The sequence below is a fragment of the Triticum urartu genome, chromosome 1A, assembly GCF_056163025.1.
Source record: "Triticum urartu cultivar PI428250 chromosome 1A, HENAU_Tu73, whole genome shotgun sequence".
NCBI classification, from domain to species: domain Eukaryota; kingdom Viridiplantae; phylum Streptophyta; class Magnoliopsida; order Poales; family Poaceae; genus Triticum; species Triticum urartu.
This window is the reverse complement of record NC_141873.1, coordinates 373,724,034-373,741,524: the sequence shown is the minus strand read 5'-3', so window position 1 is coordinate 373,741,524 and position 17,491 is coordinate 373,724,034. Positions and strand designations below refer to the sequence as shown.

Sequence of the window (17,491 nt, the reverse complement as noted above, 5' to 3'; positions counted from 1 at the left end):
GGACACGATGTTTTACCCAGGTTCGGGCCCTCTTGATGGAGGTAAAACCCTACGTCCTGCTTGATTAGTATTGATGATATGGGCAGTACAAGAGTAGATCTACCACGAGATCAGAGAGGCTAAACCCTAGAAGCTAGCCTATGGTATGATTGTACGTTGTGATTGTTGTCCTACGGACTAAAACCCTTCGGTTTATATAGACACCAGAGAGGGTTAGGGTTACACAAGGTCGGTTACAAAGGAGGAGATATCCATATTCGTATTGCCTAGCTTGCCTTCCACGCCAAGTAGAGTCCCATCCGGACACGAGACGAAGTCTTCAATCTTGTATCTTCATAGTCTAACAGTCCGGCCAATGGATATAGTCCGGCTATCCAGAGACCCCCTAATCCAGGACTCCCTCAAACAGAGTAACACCTTAAGCAAGATGACATGATATAGAGGGATAAACTCACGCAATATGATATAAACCCCATCTTTTTATCCTCGGAGGCAACAATACAATACGTGTCGTTTCCCTTTCTGTCACTGGGATCGAGCACCGCAAGATTGAACCCAAAGCTAAGAACTTCTCCCATTGCAAGAAACATCAATCTAGTAGGCCAAACCAAACTGATAATTCGAAGAGATTTGCAAAGATAAACCAATCATACATAAGAGAATTTAGAGAAGATTCAAAATTGTTCATAGATAAACTTGATCATAAACCCACAATTCATCGGATCTCGACAAACACACCGCAAAATAAGATTACATCGAATAGATCTCCAAGAGAATCAAGGAGAACTTTGTATTGAGATCCAAAGAGAGAGAAGAAGCCATCTAGCTACTAGCTATGGAACCGAAGGTCTGAAATAAACTACTCACACATCATCAAAGGGACCATGGAGTTGATGTAGAGGCCCTCCGTGATCGATGCCCCCTCCGGTGGAGCTCCGGAAAAGGCCCCAAGATGGGATCTCTTGGGTACAGAAGGTTGCGGTGGTGATAGGGTTTCGTGGTGCTGCTGGATGTTTGCGGGGCATATGGATATATATAGGAGGAAGAAGTAGGTCGGTGGAGCAACGAGGGGCCCACGAGGGAGGAGGGCGTGCCCAGGTGGGTGGGCACGCCCCCCTGCCTCGTGGCCTCCTCGATTGTTTCTTGACGTCCACTCCAAGTCTCCTGGATCACGTTTGTTCCAAAAATAATGCTCACGAAGGTTTCATTCCGTTTGGACTCTGTTTGATATTCCTTTTTGGTGAAACTCTAAAATAGGCAAAAAAACAGCAATTTGGGCTGGGCCTCCGGTTAATAGGTTAGTCCCAAAAATAATATAAAATTGTAAAAATAACCCCATTAACATCCAAAATAGATAATATAATAGCATGGAGCAATCAAAAATTATAGATACGTTGGAGACGTATCGGGCTCCAGCCCCTCCGCCGCCATGGAGACCATGGACCAGAGGGGGAACTCTCCTCCCATCTAGGGGAGAGGCCAAGGAAGAAGAAGAAGGAGGGGGCTCTCTCCCCCTCGCTTCCAGTGGCGCCGGAGTGCCACCGGGGCAATGATCGAGACGACGGTCTACATCAATAATCTTGCTACCGTCAACACCAACTCTCTCCCCCTCTATGCAGCGGTGTAACACCTCTTATCCCTGCTGTAATCTCTACTTAAACATGTGCTCAACTCCATATATTATTTCCCAATGATCTATGGTTATCCTATGATGTTTGAGTAGATCCGTTTTGTCTTGTGGGTTAATCGTGATCTTGGTTGGTCTGATTGTATATTTTATGTATGGGGTTGTCCTACTGTGCCCTCCGTTCTCGCGCAAACATGAAGGGCCCCCGTTGTAGGGTGTTGCAATATGTTCATGATTTGCTTACGCTGGGTTGCGAGAGTGATAAAAACTTAAACCCGAGTAGGTGGGTTATGGCGTATGGGAGTAAAGAGGACTTGATACTTAATGCTATGGTTGGGTTTCACGACCTTAATGACCTTTAGTAGTTGCGGATGCTTGCTAGAGTTCCAATCATAAGTGCATAGGATCCAGGTAGAGAAAGTATGTTAGCTCATGCCTCTCCCTCGTATAAAGTTGCAAGAATGATTATCGGTACTTGTTTTTGATAGCCTAGGGACAAATGACTTTCTTGTTGACAAAAGCTATCCCCTTTTATTACCTTGCAATTTATTCGTAGTTTTATTCTTGCAAAGTACTCGTACTTTTATCCTTGCAAAATAGTTTCATACTTGTTTCCGGTAAAGCAAACATCAAGTGTCCGTAGAGTTGTATCGGTGGTCGATAGAACTTGAGGGAATATTTGTTCTAACTTTAGCTCCTCGTTGGGTTCAACACTCTTACTTATCAAAAGAGGCTACAATTGATCCCCTATACTTGTGGGTTATCAAGACCTTTTTCTGGCGCCGTTGCCGGGGAGCAATAGCGTGGGGTGAATATTCTCGTGTGTGCTTGTTTGCTTTATCACTAAGTAGTTTTTATTTCTTGTTGTAAGTTGTTCTCTATCTTTAGTTATGGATATGGAACACGAAACACCAAAAAAATTAGTGGTACTTGCTACTCATGGAGATGGGGAAACTCCCAAAACCCTCAATGCTCGTTATGTAAAAGATATTATGCACTACTTTGATAATCCTGAGAAAACCCCATTCAACTATATAATGGGAGTAACGTTGGATCAACGTGAATACTTTAGGGATTATCGCTTGACTCATAAAGGGAAATTGTTATGGGATCAAATTCATATGTTGCAATGGTATGCTTGGGAGCTATGCTTGAGATATGATTATACTTGTTGCTCTAGGATGAATGCTCCACATCTTCCCTTTTCATGTGAATTTAATGATAATGAAACCTTAGCTTCTTATGCTAGAGGTATATATGATTATTATTATGTGGAACGAATAGAAGAATTTGTTACTTTTAAGGGTGCTTATGAAATTGAATCTTTGTTTGCAAAGTTTGAAGATTTTGATGATTCAGTTTATAGACCTGAAAATTTTGCTATCCTTAAATATTGCTATGATAATTATAAATGCAATTCCGATATTGATGAATTTATTGAGAAAGTCTCCGCTGTCCAAGAAGAGACTAATATTTTGTAGGAGTCTATGGAAGAAGGAATTGATGAAGCTATGAGCTCATTGGATGAAAAAGATGATGAGGAGAGCGAAGAACAAAAGGAGGAAGATCGGATTAGCTACCCGTGCCCACCTTCTAATAAGATTAACTCTTCAACTCATACATTATTTAATTTCCCTTTCTGCTTACGGAAGGATGATTGCCATGATAATTGCTATGATCCCATTGATTCGTTTGAAATATCCCTTTTTGATGATGCTTGTGTCCATGATGCCAATATGAATGATGCTTATGGAGATGAACTTGCTATAGTTCCTTATGTTAAGAATGCAATTGTTGCTATTGCACCCACACATGATAGTCCTATTATCTTTTTGAATTCTCCCAACTACACTATATCGGAGAAGTTTTATCTTGTTAGGGATTATATTGATGGGTTGCCTTTTACCGTTGCACATGATGATTTCGATGAATATAATATGCATGTGCTTGCTGCTCCTACTTGCAATTATTATGAGATAGGAACTACATCTGCACCTCTTTATGTTTCCAACACGAAAAAATTGCAAGAAACTTCTTATACTATGTATTGGCCTTTATTTGATGTGCATGAATTGTTCTTGTATGACATGCCGATGCATAGGAAGAGAGTTAGACTTCGTCTTTACTTGATATATGTTGCTTTGTGCTCACTACTAAATGCAAAATCATTGTTGATTCAAATTGGCTTTGATATACCTTGGGATCCGGGTGGATTCATTACTTGAGCACTTTATGCCTAGCTTAATGGCTTTAAAGAAAGCGCTGCCAGAGAGACAACCCGGAATTTTTAGAGAGTCATTTATTTATGTTGAGTGCTTTTATAAAGTTTTAAAACAAAAAATATAGAGGGGAACTTAAAACTTCACAAAAAGAAAGGTGAAAGTGAGATAAACGAGCACCATGGAAGCGGGAGCTAGCCTTGAACTTTGTTCATGCCCATGGAAACTTTGTGAATCTTGAATTGCAGAAACTTTTCAACAAAATAATTATCCCCTTGTACAATTCCATTGTATTATAAAAATAATGTGCCTAGATTTGCCTTTAGGATGTTTACATTGCTTGTTGGTTTGTGCGGTGCAAAACAGAAACTTTAGCTGTAGTGCGCGGTTTTACATTTTTTTACTGGAACGTCAAACGGTTCTAAAACTTTTTTAACTCTCTTTCTATGCAAATTTTTATTTTTCCTAAATTTTTCAGAATTTTTGGAGTACCAGAAGTATGGTGAATGTTCATATTACTACAGACTGTCCTGTTTAAGACATATTCTGTTTTTGATGCATTGTTTGTTCGTTTTGATGAAACTATCAATTTTTATCGGTGGTGTAAGGCATGGAAAAGTTATATTACAGTAGATACAATTCAAAAACAAAATATGAATTGGTTTGCAACATTACTTAGAGTAGTGATTTGCTTTATTATACTAACGGATCTTACCGAACTTTCTGTTGAGTTTTGTGTGGATGAAGTGATCAAAGATCGAGGAGGTCTCGATGTGAGGAGAAGGAGGAGAGGCAAGAGCTCAAGCTTGGGGATGCCTAAGGCACCCCAAGTAAATATTCAGGGAGACTCAAGTGTCTAAGCTTGGTGATGCCCCGGAAGGCATCCCATCTTTCTTCAACAAGTATCGGTATGTTTTCGGTTTCGTTTCGTTCGCGTGACATGTGCAAATCTTAGAGCGTCTTTTACTTTTACTTTATCATTTTTCTTTTATGCACCATGCTGGTATGAGATAGTCCACGGTTGATTTATAGAATGCTCATTGCACTTCACTTATATCTTTTGAGTATGGCTTTATAGAATGCTTCATGTGCTTCACTTATATCATTTGAAGTTTGGATTGCCTGTTTCTCTTCACATAGAAAACCATTGTTTGAAGAATGCTCTTTTGATTCACTTATATTTATTCGAGCATGGTATTTTGTGGAAAGAATTGAAATCTCATGTTTCACTTATATCTATTTAGAGAGTCAACATGAATTTGTCAATTTCATGGTTAGTCATAAAATCCTACATAAAACTTATGGATCACTGAATATGATATGTTTGATTCCTTGCAATAGTTTTGCGATATAGAGATGATAATATGTCGGAGGTACTAGTAAACGGTTGTAAGAATATTGGTGTTAAGGTTTTTGATTCCCGAAGCATGCATGTATAGTCTCTCGTTATGCTATGATGTTGGAGCATGATTTATTATTGATTGTCTTCCTTATGAGTGGCGGTCGGGGATGAACGATGGTATTTTCCTACCAATATATCCCCTAGGGGCATGCGTAGTAATACTTTGGTTCAGGGGCTAATAAAATTTTGCAATAAGTATATGAGTTCTTTATGACTAATGTGAGTCCATGGATTATACACACTCTTACCTTTCTGCAATTTGCTAGCCTCTATGGTATCGTGCATTGCCCTTTCTCACATCGAGACGTGGTGCAAACTTCGCAGGTGCATCCAAACCCCATGATATGATACACCCTATCACACATAAGCCTTATTATATGTTCATCAAAATAGCCACCATACCTACCTATTATGGCTTTTCCATGGCCATTCCGAGATATATTGCCATGCAACTTCCACCGCTTCCGTTTGATGACTTGAGCATTCATTGTGATATTGCTTTGCATGATCATATAGCTATCATAGTAGTTGTGGCTCAGCCACCGTTCATCATTTTTCATACATGTTACGCTAGATCATTGCACATCCTGGTACATTGCCAGAGGCATTCATATAGAGTCCTATTTTGTCATAGGTATCGAGCTGTAATTTTTATTTCTTTTGAGTTATAAGTAAATAGAAGTGTGATGATCATCATTATTCATTCTTAGAGTAGTGCCCCAGTGAGGAAAGGATGATGGAGACTATGATTCCCCCACAAGTCGGGATGAGGCTCCGGACAATGAGAGAAAAAAAATATAAAACGAAAAAAAGAAAAAAATAAACAAAGAGAGAAGGGAAATTGTTAGTATCTTTTACCACACTTGAGATTTAAAGTCGCATCGTATTTTTCATATGGAGAGTCTTCTATGTTGTCACTTTGATATACTAGTGGGAATTCATCATTATAGGATTAGATGCACACCCACTTAGTTTTCATATTGAGCTTTCATACACTTATAGCTCTTAGTGCATTCGTTGCATGGCAATCCCTACTCGTCACGTTGATATCGATTGATGGGCATCTCCATAGCCCGTTGGTTAGCCTCATCGATGTGAGACTTTCTACTTTTTGTCTTCTTTATATTTACCCCTATCATCGTACTCTATTCCACTCGTAGTGCTATATCCATGGCTCGCGCTCATGTATTGCGTGAGGGTTGAAAAAGCTGAAGCGCGTTAAAAGGTATGAACCAATTGCTCGGCTTGTCATCGGGGTTGTGCATGATAAATACTTTGTGTTAAGAAGACAGAGCATGACAAGACTATATGGTTTTGTAGGGATAACTTGAAGGAAATATAACCTAGAGGCAATAATAAAGTTATTATTTATTTCCTTATTTCATGATAAATGTTTATTATTCATGCTAGAATTGTATTAACCGGAAACATAATACATGTGTGAATACATAGACAAACATAGTGTCACTAGTATGCCTCTACTTGACTAGCTCGTTAATCAGAGATGGTTAAGTTTCCTAACCATAAACATGAGTTGCCATTTGATTAACGGGATCACATCATTAGGAGAATGATGTGATTGACTTGACCCATTCCGTTAGCTTAGCACTTGATCATTTAGTATGTTGCTATTGCTTTCTTCATGACTTATACATGTTACTATGACTATGAGATTATGCAACTCCCATTTACCGGAGGAACACTTTGTGTGCTACCAAATGTCACAACGTAACCGGGTGATTATAAAGGTTCTCTACAGGTGTCTCCGAAGGTACTTATAGAGTTGGCATATTTCGAGATTAGGATTTGTCACTCCGATCGTCGGAGAGGTATCTCTGGGCCCACTCGGTAATAGACATCACTATAAGCCTTGCAAGCATTGTAACTAATGAGTTAGTTGCGGGATGATGTATTACGGAACGAGTAAAGAGACTTGCCGGTAACGAGATTGAACTAGGTATTGAGATACCGACGATCGAATCTCGGGCAAGTAACATACCGATGACAAAGGGAACAACGTATGTTGTTATGCGGTTTGACCGATAAAGATCTTCGTAGAATATGTAGGAGCCAATATGAGCATCCAGGTTTCGCTATTTGTTATTGACCGGAGACGTGTCTCGGTCATGTCTACATAGTTCTCAAACCCGTAGGGTCCGCACGCATAACGTTCGGTGACAATTTGTATTATGAGTTTATGTGTTTTGATGTACCGAAGGTAGTTCGGAGTCCCGAATGAGATCGGGGACATGACGAGGAGTCTCAAAATGGTCGAGACGTAAAGATCGATATATTGGGCGACTATATTCGATCATCGGAAAGGTTCCGAGTGATTCGGGTATTTTTCGAAGTATCGGAGAGTTACGGGAATTCGCCGGGGAGTATATGGGCCTTATTGGGCTTTAGGGGAAAGAGAGAGGAGAGGCTGCGCCCCCCCCCAATGCTTAGTCTGAATTGGACTAGGGGGAGGGGCAGTGCCCCCTCCTTCCTTCTCTTCTCTTTTCCCTTTCCTTCTCTCCTACTCCTACTACTTGGAAGGGCTCCTAGTTCTACTAGGAAAGGGGGAATCCTACACCTGGTGGGAGTAGGACTCCCCTAGGGAGCGCCATAGAGAGGGCCGCCCCCCCTCCTCCACTCCTTTATCTACGGGGAGGGGGAACCCCTTGGAGACACAACAATTGATAATTGATCTTTTAGCCGTGTGCGGTGCCCCCTCCGCCATAATCCACCTCGGTCATATCGTAGTGGTGCTTAGGCGAAGCCCTGTGTCGGTAGCATCATCATCACCATCATCATGCCGTCGTGCTAACGGAACTCTCCCTCGAAGCTCTGCTGGATCGGAGTTCGTGGGACGTCATCAAGCTAAACGTGTGCTGAACTCGGAGGTGCCGTACGTTCGGTACTTGGATCGGTCAGATCGTGAAGACGTACGACTACATCAACTGCGTTGTTCTAACACTTCCGCTTTCGGTCTACGAGGGTACGTGGACAACACTCTCCCCTCTCATTGCTATGCATCACCATGATCTTGCATGTGCGTAGGATTTTTTTTTTGAAATTACTACGTTCCCCAACATAACTTTCTTTAGCATTGATATTTTGAAAGACATGATTGTTTGTTGGGATGCCTGATTATTGATGTCTTTATGTAAAATTATAGACTATTTCTTTCAATCACTTATGTCTTAATATTCATGCCATGATTAGATATATAATCAAGTTTATGCTTGGTAGCATTCCACATCAAAAATTATCCTTTTTATCATTTACCTACTCGAGGACGAGCAGGAATTAGGCTTGGGGAGGCTGATACATCTCCGTCGTATCAATAATTTTTCATTGTTTCATGCCAATATTATACAACTTTTACATACTTTTGGCAACTTTTTATATGATTTATTGGACTAACCTATTGATCCAGTGCCCAGTGCCAGTTCATGTTTTCTGCATGTTTTTTGTATCGTAGAGTATCCATATGAAATGAAGTCCAAATGCAATAAAATTTTACGAAGAATTAATTTGGAATATATATGTGATTTTTGAGAGTTGGAATCACCGCAAACGGAGGCCCACACAGGTCACAAGACACCGGGGCACGCAAGAGGCCCCTGGCACGCGGTGGTGGGTTGTGCCCACCTCGTACGTCGGTTGGACCTCTACTTCGGGCGCAAGGAAACTTATATCCAGAAAAAAATTGTGTTAAAATCTCAGTGCAATAGGAGTTATGGATCTCCGGGAATATAAGAAACGGTATTCAGCCAGATCTGGGGAACGAGAAACAGAAGAGAACAGAGAGGGAGATCCAATCTCGGAGGGGATCCCGCCCCTCTGCCGCTATGGAGACCATGGACCATAGGGGGAACTCTGCTCCCATCTAGGGGGGAGGCCAAGGAAGAAGAAGAAGGAGGGGGGGCTCTCTCCCCCTCGCTTCCGGTGGCGCTGGAGTGCCACCGGGGGCAACGATCGGGACGACAATCTACATCAACAATCTTGCTACCGTCAACACCAACTCTCTCCCCCTCTATGCAGCGGTGTAACACCTATTCTCCCCACTGTAATCTCTACTTAAACATGGTGCTCAACTCCATATGTTATTTCCCAACGATCTATGGTTATCCTATGATGTTTGAGTAGATCCGTTTTGTCCTATGGGTTAATCGTGATCTTGGTTGGTATGATTGTATATTTTATGTATGGTGTTGTCCTACCGTGCCCTCTATTCTCGCGCAAACGTGAGGGCCCCCCGTTGTAGGGTGTTGCAATATGTTCATGATTTGCTTACGCTGGGTTGCGGGAGTGACAGAAACTTAAACCCGAGTAGGTGGGTTATGGCGTATGGGAGTAAAGAGGACTTGATACTTAATGCTATGGTCTTGTTTCACGACCTTAATGATCTTTAGTAGTTGCGGATGCTTGCTAGAGTTTCAATCATAAGTGCATATGATCCAAGTAGAGAAAGTATGTTAGCTCATGCCTCTCCCTCATATAAAGTTGCAAGAATGATTACCGGTACTTGTTATCGATTGCCTAGGGACAAATGACTTTCTTGTTGACAAAAGCTATCTCCTTTTATTACCTTGCAATTTATCCGTAGTTTTATTCTCGCAAAGTACTCGTAGTTTTATCCTTGCAAAATAGCTTCATACTTGTTTCTGGTAAAGCAAACATCAAGTGTGTGTAGAGTTGTATCGGTGGTCGATAGAACTTGAGGGAATATTTGTTCTACCTTTAGCTCCTCGTTGCGTTCGACACTCTTACTTATCGGAAGAAGCTACAATTGATCCCCTATACTTGTGGGTTATCAGGAAATTGCAGACAACGATCTGGGTCGCTATTGTCTCTACTTGTCGATGGATTGCCGGGCAGCGAAATCCTCTAGCTCCTTCTTCAATTCCTCACGACTTTGCTTGAAAGCAGCCACAGATTCTTCCACCTCCTGCTCGCGCTCGATCCGGAGCTTCCTCAAGCCACCCATCAGTTCCTCGACGACCGCTTTCAGTGTTATCTCCGAGGCACTATTCTTCTCATGCAGCATCTTTCAGCCGGCGGCCTTCTCCTCCTTGTCGGTGACCAACTTGAGGAGCTTCGCATTGTCACCCATGAATTGCTCGACGAGACCGGTCGGCTTGTCAACCGAGGCATCACTGATCTTGAACAGCTTCATCAAGCCGTCGACCAGCTCTTCCTGCGTAGTGACGCTAGCGAGAATGTCGTCGTCGCCGGCGAAGGACTTTAGGAACGCCGGCTCATCGCGATGGCCGACTCCGTGAATGCGCTTGTGAGAGCCCTCGCGTGCCCATGAGAGCTTGTTCGAGGGCTCTGCGGCGCGCCGGGACATCTCTATTGCGGCTGCGGCTTCACGACGGGACCTCTCTAGTGCTTCCGCGGCCTTGGTCTTTGCTGCCTGGTTATATGTCCACCCTAAACTCCTCCTACTGGTCATGGCAGAATGACTTGATAGAAAAAACCAGTTTTGTGGGTGATGAGGAGAGGAATTGTGAAGTAATTCTCAAGTGGGTAGTTTTTATAGCCCGGTGCTAAGTGTGAACACATATTAGTTTGATAGGTGTGAATATATTTGCAATTACTTATTGCATTGTAATCTACAATGTGATGAGAAACAAGGTCAAAATTTATTGATGGCAGAAGGTTGACCACGTGGTTGCTCACTGTTGAGGCGGCCGCGGCGCGCTCCGCTCTGGCATCCCTGCGCACGCTCTGCCGCCGTTGAGGCAAATTTACAATGGCAACGGTTAATAATCCTTAATAATTGTCTTACATACTGAGGATAATTTAAAATGCCAAATGCGGCAAGGCCAAGAACACTCATGACCAACATATGCATACACTTTAAAACATAACAGAGGCTAGCCAACTCTCATGGACAAGGCTCTCCCGATTTCAGCCTTCGTTGGCCGTCGGATGCTGGTCAACTGGGTCGTCTGCGTGCTGCTTCCCGTTGGATCATCGCGTCTTGCATCACGTCTCGTTTTGACCAGCCGATGAAAATGATGAGGCGAATGACCTGTGGGCTCATGGCAAAGGGCGATAGGCTGGGTCAAACATTTTTGGGTGTTCGCACGGCCTCTCCTCATGCGCCGCGTGCGCGCGTCGTACGCTCCCGCTTTTGCCGTTCGCTCCTTTGGCTGGTTGGCAGCCGCATATGCACCTGTTTCTGCACCCGTGGCTGTGTTGTACCGATGACGGGTGGGCCTGCGCTGCCCTTGGTCCCGCTCATCGGCTGCATTAGCTGCATGTCACACGGTGTGGTTTAGTTTCTGCGGGTCAACCACTTTTGGTGGGTCGTTCCCCACGCCCTGCGCACGTCGTGCGTTGTGGCGATAGAGCGGAGGGGTCAGCCGGTGCGTGTGCACCCGGCTTCTGCGCCTGCGGATTCTTTCCATCGTATGACTTGTGGGCCAGGTTCATCTATGGTCCTACATGTTCGTGAGTGGTGTTCATTCGATCCGTGTCCAGTCGCTTTGTCTGGGTTGGAAGGAGTTGTTGCGCTGCACTGTGGGTTGCTTGGTGCCTAGCCGACTCCTGCGCTAGGTCCTGTCTCATCCTGTGGTTTACCATTGGCCATTGCCATTCTTTCTGGTCTTTCATCACCATTTTTTTGCCGCACGCCACTGCTCAAGGGCCCGTGTAGACGGACGGTCCCATTTGTCTGTTGGATGGGTGTATGCTGCGTGCGTCTGCCCCTCACTCGCTGCCGGTGTACTGTGGCTGATGCACGACTCGACCACACCGACGTGCGAGCGCCGTGGCGTGGTCGCCGCGATAGGGCCCCTAAGGACGAGGCGTGCGCGTCCACGATCTTGGTGACGGCTGGAGGGAAGCCCCGGGAGCTGCCGTTCGTGCTGCTGGCGGAGCAGTGGATGGTGGTGGCCTTGGTGGGGGCCACCGCGGGATGGGGATGAACACGGTGGGGGTGCCGCCGGGGGGCAAATCGGGGCCGCGAGCGAGCGGGAGAACACACTGCTCTCCTTTGGCCGCGCCGCCGACCACGCGGCCGTCGCCATGGTCGAGTTCGACGTCCAGGTATATATAGACACAAATGAAGCTAGCCTCCGCTTGAATTTCCCATCATTAGTTCGCAATTGATATGTTGCTAGCTTGTTTAAGCTTGGACTCTCGTCGGCTCGTCTTGCTTCCTTCGACTGTACTCTGCTGCGATCTATTGTGATGACCCTTGTTTGCTCGATGGGCGATGCTGGTTCAGGTTCGTCCTGCTCGTCTTCTTGTGTTTTCACCTCACCTCTCTCTTTGCTTCGCCTACTAATCTCGCATATTTGGGCTCGTTTCACCCATGTGCAGTTTGTTTCGACTTGCCGTTGTCGCCTACGTCGACGCGTGTGTCTTTCTGTCCTTCGCGTTCAGGTTTGTGCACGCCACTTCTGCTCGCCTATAACCTTTTCGATGAAATGCGTTTGTGCTAACATTTGTTCTTCGGTTTAGTCTGTTTTCTTCGTTTTCTTCCTTCCTAGCCCTGGTAAATAGGCTGTTCTTTTCCTTTTCTCAACCGCGAGTGTTTCTTGCTTGCATTTGCATCTTTGCATGTCGTGGTTGTTTTCTGACTGGTTCTTTTCTATATTTCGTAGGTTGTGCGATCTCGCCCATTGTTGCGTCCATGTTCTGCTCGTTGCTTCATCTCTGTTTTACTCATCAAGGTTTGCTGATCTCCCCTCTGTCTACCTTCCTATTCTGCTTTCTTTATGTACTATCATGTTGGCTATCCTACTGGTTGTTTCTGTATGTACTATCATGTTATCTTAGCCTACTGATTGTTTGAATATATTTAGCTATCTTTCTAACAATAGCCCATCAAGCTAGCAATATTTCATAAGCAACACTTATTATACTAGAGATTGACGAGTATGATATAAATAGTTTAATTAAATAGCCGCCGTGATATGGAAAATTCATGTATTTTCTGTTGCTGTTCAAGAGTATGCCTGTTAAGAGATTCAGTTGCCATGGTTCCCTGGGCAAGATTTAGTTTTACATGGATTATTCTAGATAAATTCAAGTTATTTGCGTTGGGACACCTAAGCTAACCTTTATACCTTTCTATTTAGGAGATGGCAGCAGTATATACAAAATATGTCACTAATTATTTGTAGAGTTCATTCTTGATAGGAACAAAACTGTTATAGCTGATGTCAACACGTCAAGGTGAGTTTCACCCAATCCTTCTTCACTCCTCTCTCCCTCTCTCTCTAACTCTGCAACTCTGCAAGCTTATGCAGTGTGCTCTGCTCCAATGATTTTTAATTGTTGTAAATAAATATCTATTTTTCATTTCCTATGCTGAAAGGAATGGTAATGCTTATGTTTTACTATTTGTAAAATTAACATATGCCAGTTAGCTTCTTTAGGTGGCTTATTGTTGATTTTATTTTCTTGTCTTCCTCTATGAAATTTTTGAAGGACTTGTCAATCCAATGGATTATGATGCATGATGTTGAATTAGATATGGCTGCCAGTATGTAGGCCATCTTGAGTGTCTCATCTAGATCAATGGGAACAAGAAAGTACACATATTAGGAAACTGAACTATGACAACACTTATTTTCGTCTGGATGACTGCCAGTATGCACGATGTCGAATTTTTGTCAGAATACCGTACCTAAACAGTTGGTTGTTCGTCTAGATTAAAAACCCAGCTATAAGAATGGGTTGACAACATTGATTGACTCTACTGGCACTTCAATGTTGTCTAGATTCATCATTTTTTTGCCATTTATTTTCCAGATGGTATTTCAGAGGCTTCTTATTAGGGACTTCCAACTTCTATACAAAGCATGAGTGAATTTATTGTTTCAAATATTGATTTGTTGATTACGGACACTAATTGACACTGTGACCTTGATGCTTGATAGAATTGCATCAATGAATTTCTTCTTTTCTTGTTACTTGCTTTGCTCAATGTATATCTTGGTCTGTTATTGCGTGACTTTGGAAATGTAAAACCGAGGCTTTTCGGCCTTGGTAATTTTGATTCTTGTCATGTTCAGGATTCAGACGGTTTTGAAACCACATTTATAGTTTTTATTTAGGTTTGAGTTGCATAATAACAAAATCGATGATTGTTTACTTATGGATGGTAATATATTTACTTTCATCGGTTTTGAAGTTATAAGAAGGTCACCTTGACAATTGATATTAAGGTTTAGTAGTTCTACTCATTTTTATTCTTTAAGATACTCCTCCAATGCAATTTATTTTCATCGGCTTTGAAGTTATAAGAAGGTCACCATGACAGCTGATATTAAGGTTTAGTACTTCTACTCATTTTTATTCTTTGAGATACTCCAATGCAATTTTGATGCAACATTGGATATTTCCACAGCTTTAACCTTATGCCACAATTGCTTTTGTCTTATTTCAGTGTGTTTATTTGCCATCTTTATGTGCTCAGGACCAAAAGAATTGCTAATCTTGTAGTTTTAATGGACGTACATTCTACAACATGGTAAAAAATAAGGGGAGCTTTTAGACGACCTCTAGGTTATCATATGAAATCCGGTTAAATTTTAGGAAGGTTTAGGAGTATCTCCCCTTTTTGTATAAATTTGGCTCCACAATTGCTTAAACAATAGCTAGGTTCTAGAACAAACCTGCTATGAATAATTGCATTGTTACTTCAGTGAAAAGTTCCCGGGCATTCTATGCATTCCTCTGGACTTGGTTGAAAGTATTCCTTTTGTTATCCAGTTTCTCACTAAGCATGTTACCTTTGCTGCTGAATTTTGCCTACAGTTTATGTATATTAGACTCACATGATTACTTGATGGTTGATGTGGATTCTACAACTTGGAAAACACATCTAGGATATTCAAGTTGTGTGTGGCGCCCGGGAGAAAGCTTGCTAATCCATTCAACCACTTACATGAGAATCCAGTGCCGCAGGTGACTCATTCATGCAAGAACTGTTGTTAAGTGTTTCCTTTTCTCCTTTGATTCTACAAGCCGCAAAGGAGTGAAGGGTAGAAAATATTTCCATTCTCGTTGAATTGGTGGGATTGTCACCAAGTAAGTGCTCTAGATGTTTATATTTTAGAGCAAGAAGCCAAATCCGCTTGTTCATTGTAAATATTGGAAAACTTGTTGTTTATTGTCACTTCCATATCTGTCATAAACTTTTGTTGCTGGTGTGGTATTTTTCAATCTTGGTTTACCCATCCATTGCGGCAATGTCCTTGTTTATTCACTTGATTTCTTCTTTCATGTTTGCACCTCTATTATAGTAGAAAAACTTGTCATAAAAATTGTTTGACCAGTTCCCTTCAAAAAAGAAGAGATGGCTATAGAGAGTGGCTCAATCGCTGAGAGATGACAAACGCTGTGCAAGGCATTGTTTGTTCAGCTACTTTAAAAAATGAAGGAATTACAGTGCATCAGACCTATAAAGGGGATGTGTAGGATAAGATGCTATGGTTCTAGACAAGTGAGAGGGGAGAGACAAAGCGTGACTTGGATTCCTAAGTTCCAGCAAATGTAGCAAAATTGTAGAGAATGCCCGCATTTTGAAAACTTGATCACATAGTTTGAGGCTATGTTCCTTTCAAATTTTGAGGACGACGTATCGAACCGTTGGCTGGGCAGCTGAAGTTGCTGCCAGCCCACCCGAGTTCAAGTCCTGACTTGGACGCGTGGTGCTTGCGGAGTTTCTCCTATAAAAAAATGCCAACGAGGGTTAGCCCTTGGGTTGGTCTCATTTTTTCTTTCAAATTTTATTATTAAGGGGATCCTTATTATTTTCAAATTGTCAAGCATTTTTTTCAAATGACTCTTGGTTTGAAATGGGACCTTGCGCCATGCAAGAAGTAATGTTACTTTTAGCATTATTACTAAACAAAACCAACAATAGAAACATTGAATAAACAAGAATAGACCTAAGTTAATGTGTCAGCATGCTAATCATATTTTCAACTAAAAAATGTTTCCTTAACTGGTCTATACACGTTACACAAATATGATTCTTTTTTCAACCTCATATTTCTCGGCATGATAAACATATTTTCAATATAGCATGATTTAACACATGGGCTTTCTACTACCAATATTGAATTTGTCCTTGCAAAATAAAACTATTTTCATCGACAACATGTCTTTAGTGGGTCTCTGCGCCATTTGGCGCAACGGGTTAACTAGTTATAATAAAATATAAGCTAAAAGGCTGAGCTGGCGGCCTTCCGATGATGGCCTTCTCGGACTCCATGATCAGCATAGCACCCTTGCGTCCGTTCACACCGAGTGTCTCAACCCGCCTCCGCCTATGGAGCTACTGGCGCTGGGAGGCTCTTGGGGCTGCTGGGCCACTTCCAGAAGAGCTTGACAGCGTGCAATCACGCGCATGAAAACTCCATGAAACCGCTCCATTTCCATGTCTCTGGCCTGGTAGGAAATTCCGTCAATCACATGCATCCTCAAGATATCACGTTGGCGATGTTCTACTTCGTTGGGGACGTAAACTCCGCCAAGGATGCGCTCGAGCCTGGCCACCACATCATCGGGATCGAGGTTGACACGGTCGCCGCGGGCAATGATGAAGCCGCAGGCTGCCATTGTCTTGACTGAATCGCAGAGGTGCTCTACCCATTCCTTGTGGGGCATCAGGCTCTCGATGAGCACTGGTGACGGCGGTTCTTCGGGTGGGTCGTCGATCATGCCACCGAGCAGCTCTGGATCTTTTGCATGGTGGATGGCAAACTACTATAACACCTCCTTTGCAATATGTCGATTGTGCTCCCAAGGAGTGTGACGCCGATACTGCTGCCGATGGGCCATGGTTCCGACACCGGACGATGAAGCTCTTGCTCCCCGACCTGCTCTGGCTCGTTCTCCTCGCCGAAGATGTAACGCAGGTAGGCATCAACGTCGAAGCTTTGGTCGTTGCCTAGCATGCTTGGAATAACTAATGGTAGATGGGTGAGGACCAGATCTTCGTAGAGTGTCGCGGAGGTGCATTGCCGCTAGGGTTATATGCAACAAGACATTAGCTGGTGGCGGGAAACCGGTGAGGGAATAGGCATGGATTTTACAATTCACTGCTACCTCTTGAGCATTGCGTTCGTTTTCCCCCGAAGAGGAAGGGATGATGCAACAGAGTAGCGTAAGTATTTCCCTCAGTTTTTGAGAACCAAGGTATCAATCCTGTAGGAGGCTACGCTCGAGTCCCTCGTACCTGCACAAAACAAATAAATCCTCGCAACCAACGTGATAAGGGGTTGTCAA

The 17,491-nt window shown here is 43.0% G+C and overlaps 1 protein-coding gene across 1 annotated transcript; it reads left to right on the top strand.

Annotated features, from left to right (window-relative positions):
• The first annotated feature begins 12,161 nt into the window (after positions 1 to 12,161).
• Positions 12,162 to 13,364, top strand: LOC147991297 (uncharacterized). Its single transcript, XM_087538305.1, has 4 exons — positions 12,162 to 12,292; positions 12,367 to 12,473; positions 12,853 to 12,921; positions 13,330 to 13,364. Exons 1-4 carry the CDS (start codon positions 12,162 to 12,164, stop codon positions 13,362 to 13,364), a joined length of 342 nt encoding a protein of 113 aa, XP_087394431.1.
• The last annotated feature ends 4,127 nt before the right edge of the window (positions 13,365 to 17,491 follow it).

Bases quoted from the DNA above. Each gene is read 5' to 3' on its own strand.
- LOC147991297 (XM_087538305.1), top strand. From the start codon at position 12,162: ATGGGGATGAACACGGTGGGGGTGCCGCCGGGGGGCAAATCGGGGCCG. The intron at 12,474-12,852 runs GTTCGTCCTGCT...TATATTTCGTAG, and splicing joins GATGGGCGATGCTGGTTCAG to GTTGTGCGATCTCGCCCATT. The intron at 12,922-13,329 runs GTTTGCTGATCT...CTTTCTATTTAG, and splicing joins TCTCTGTTTTACTCATCAAG to GAGATGGCAGCAGTATATAC.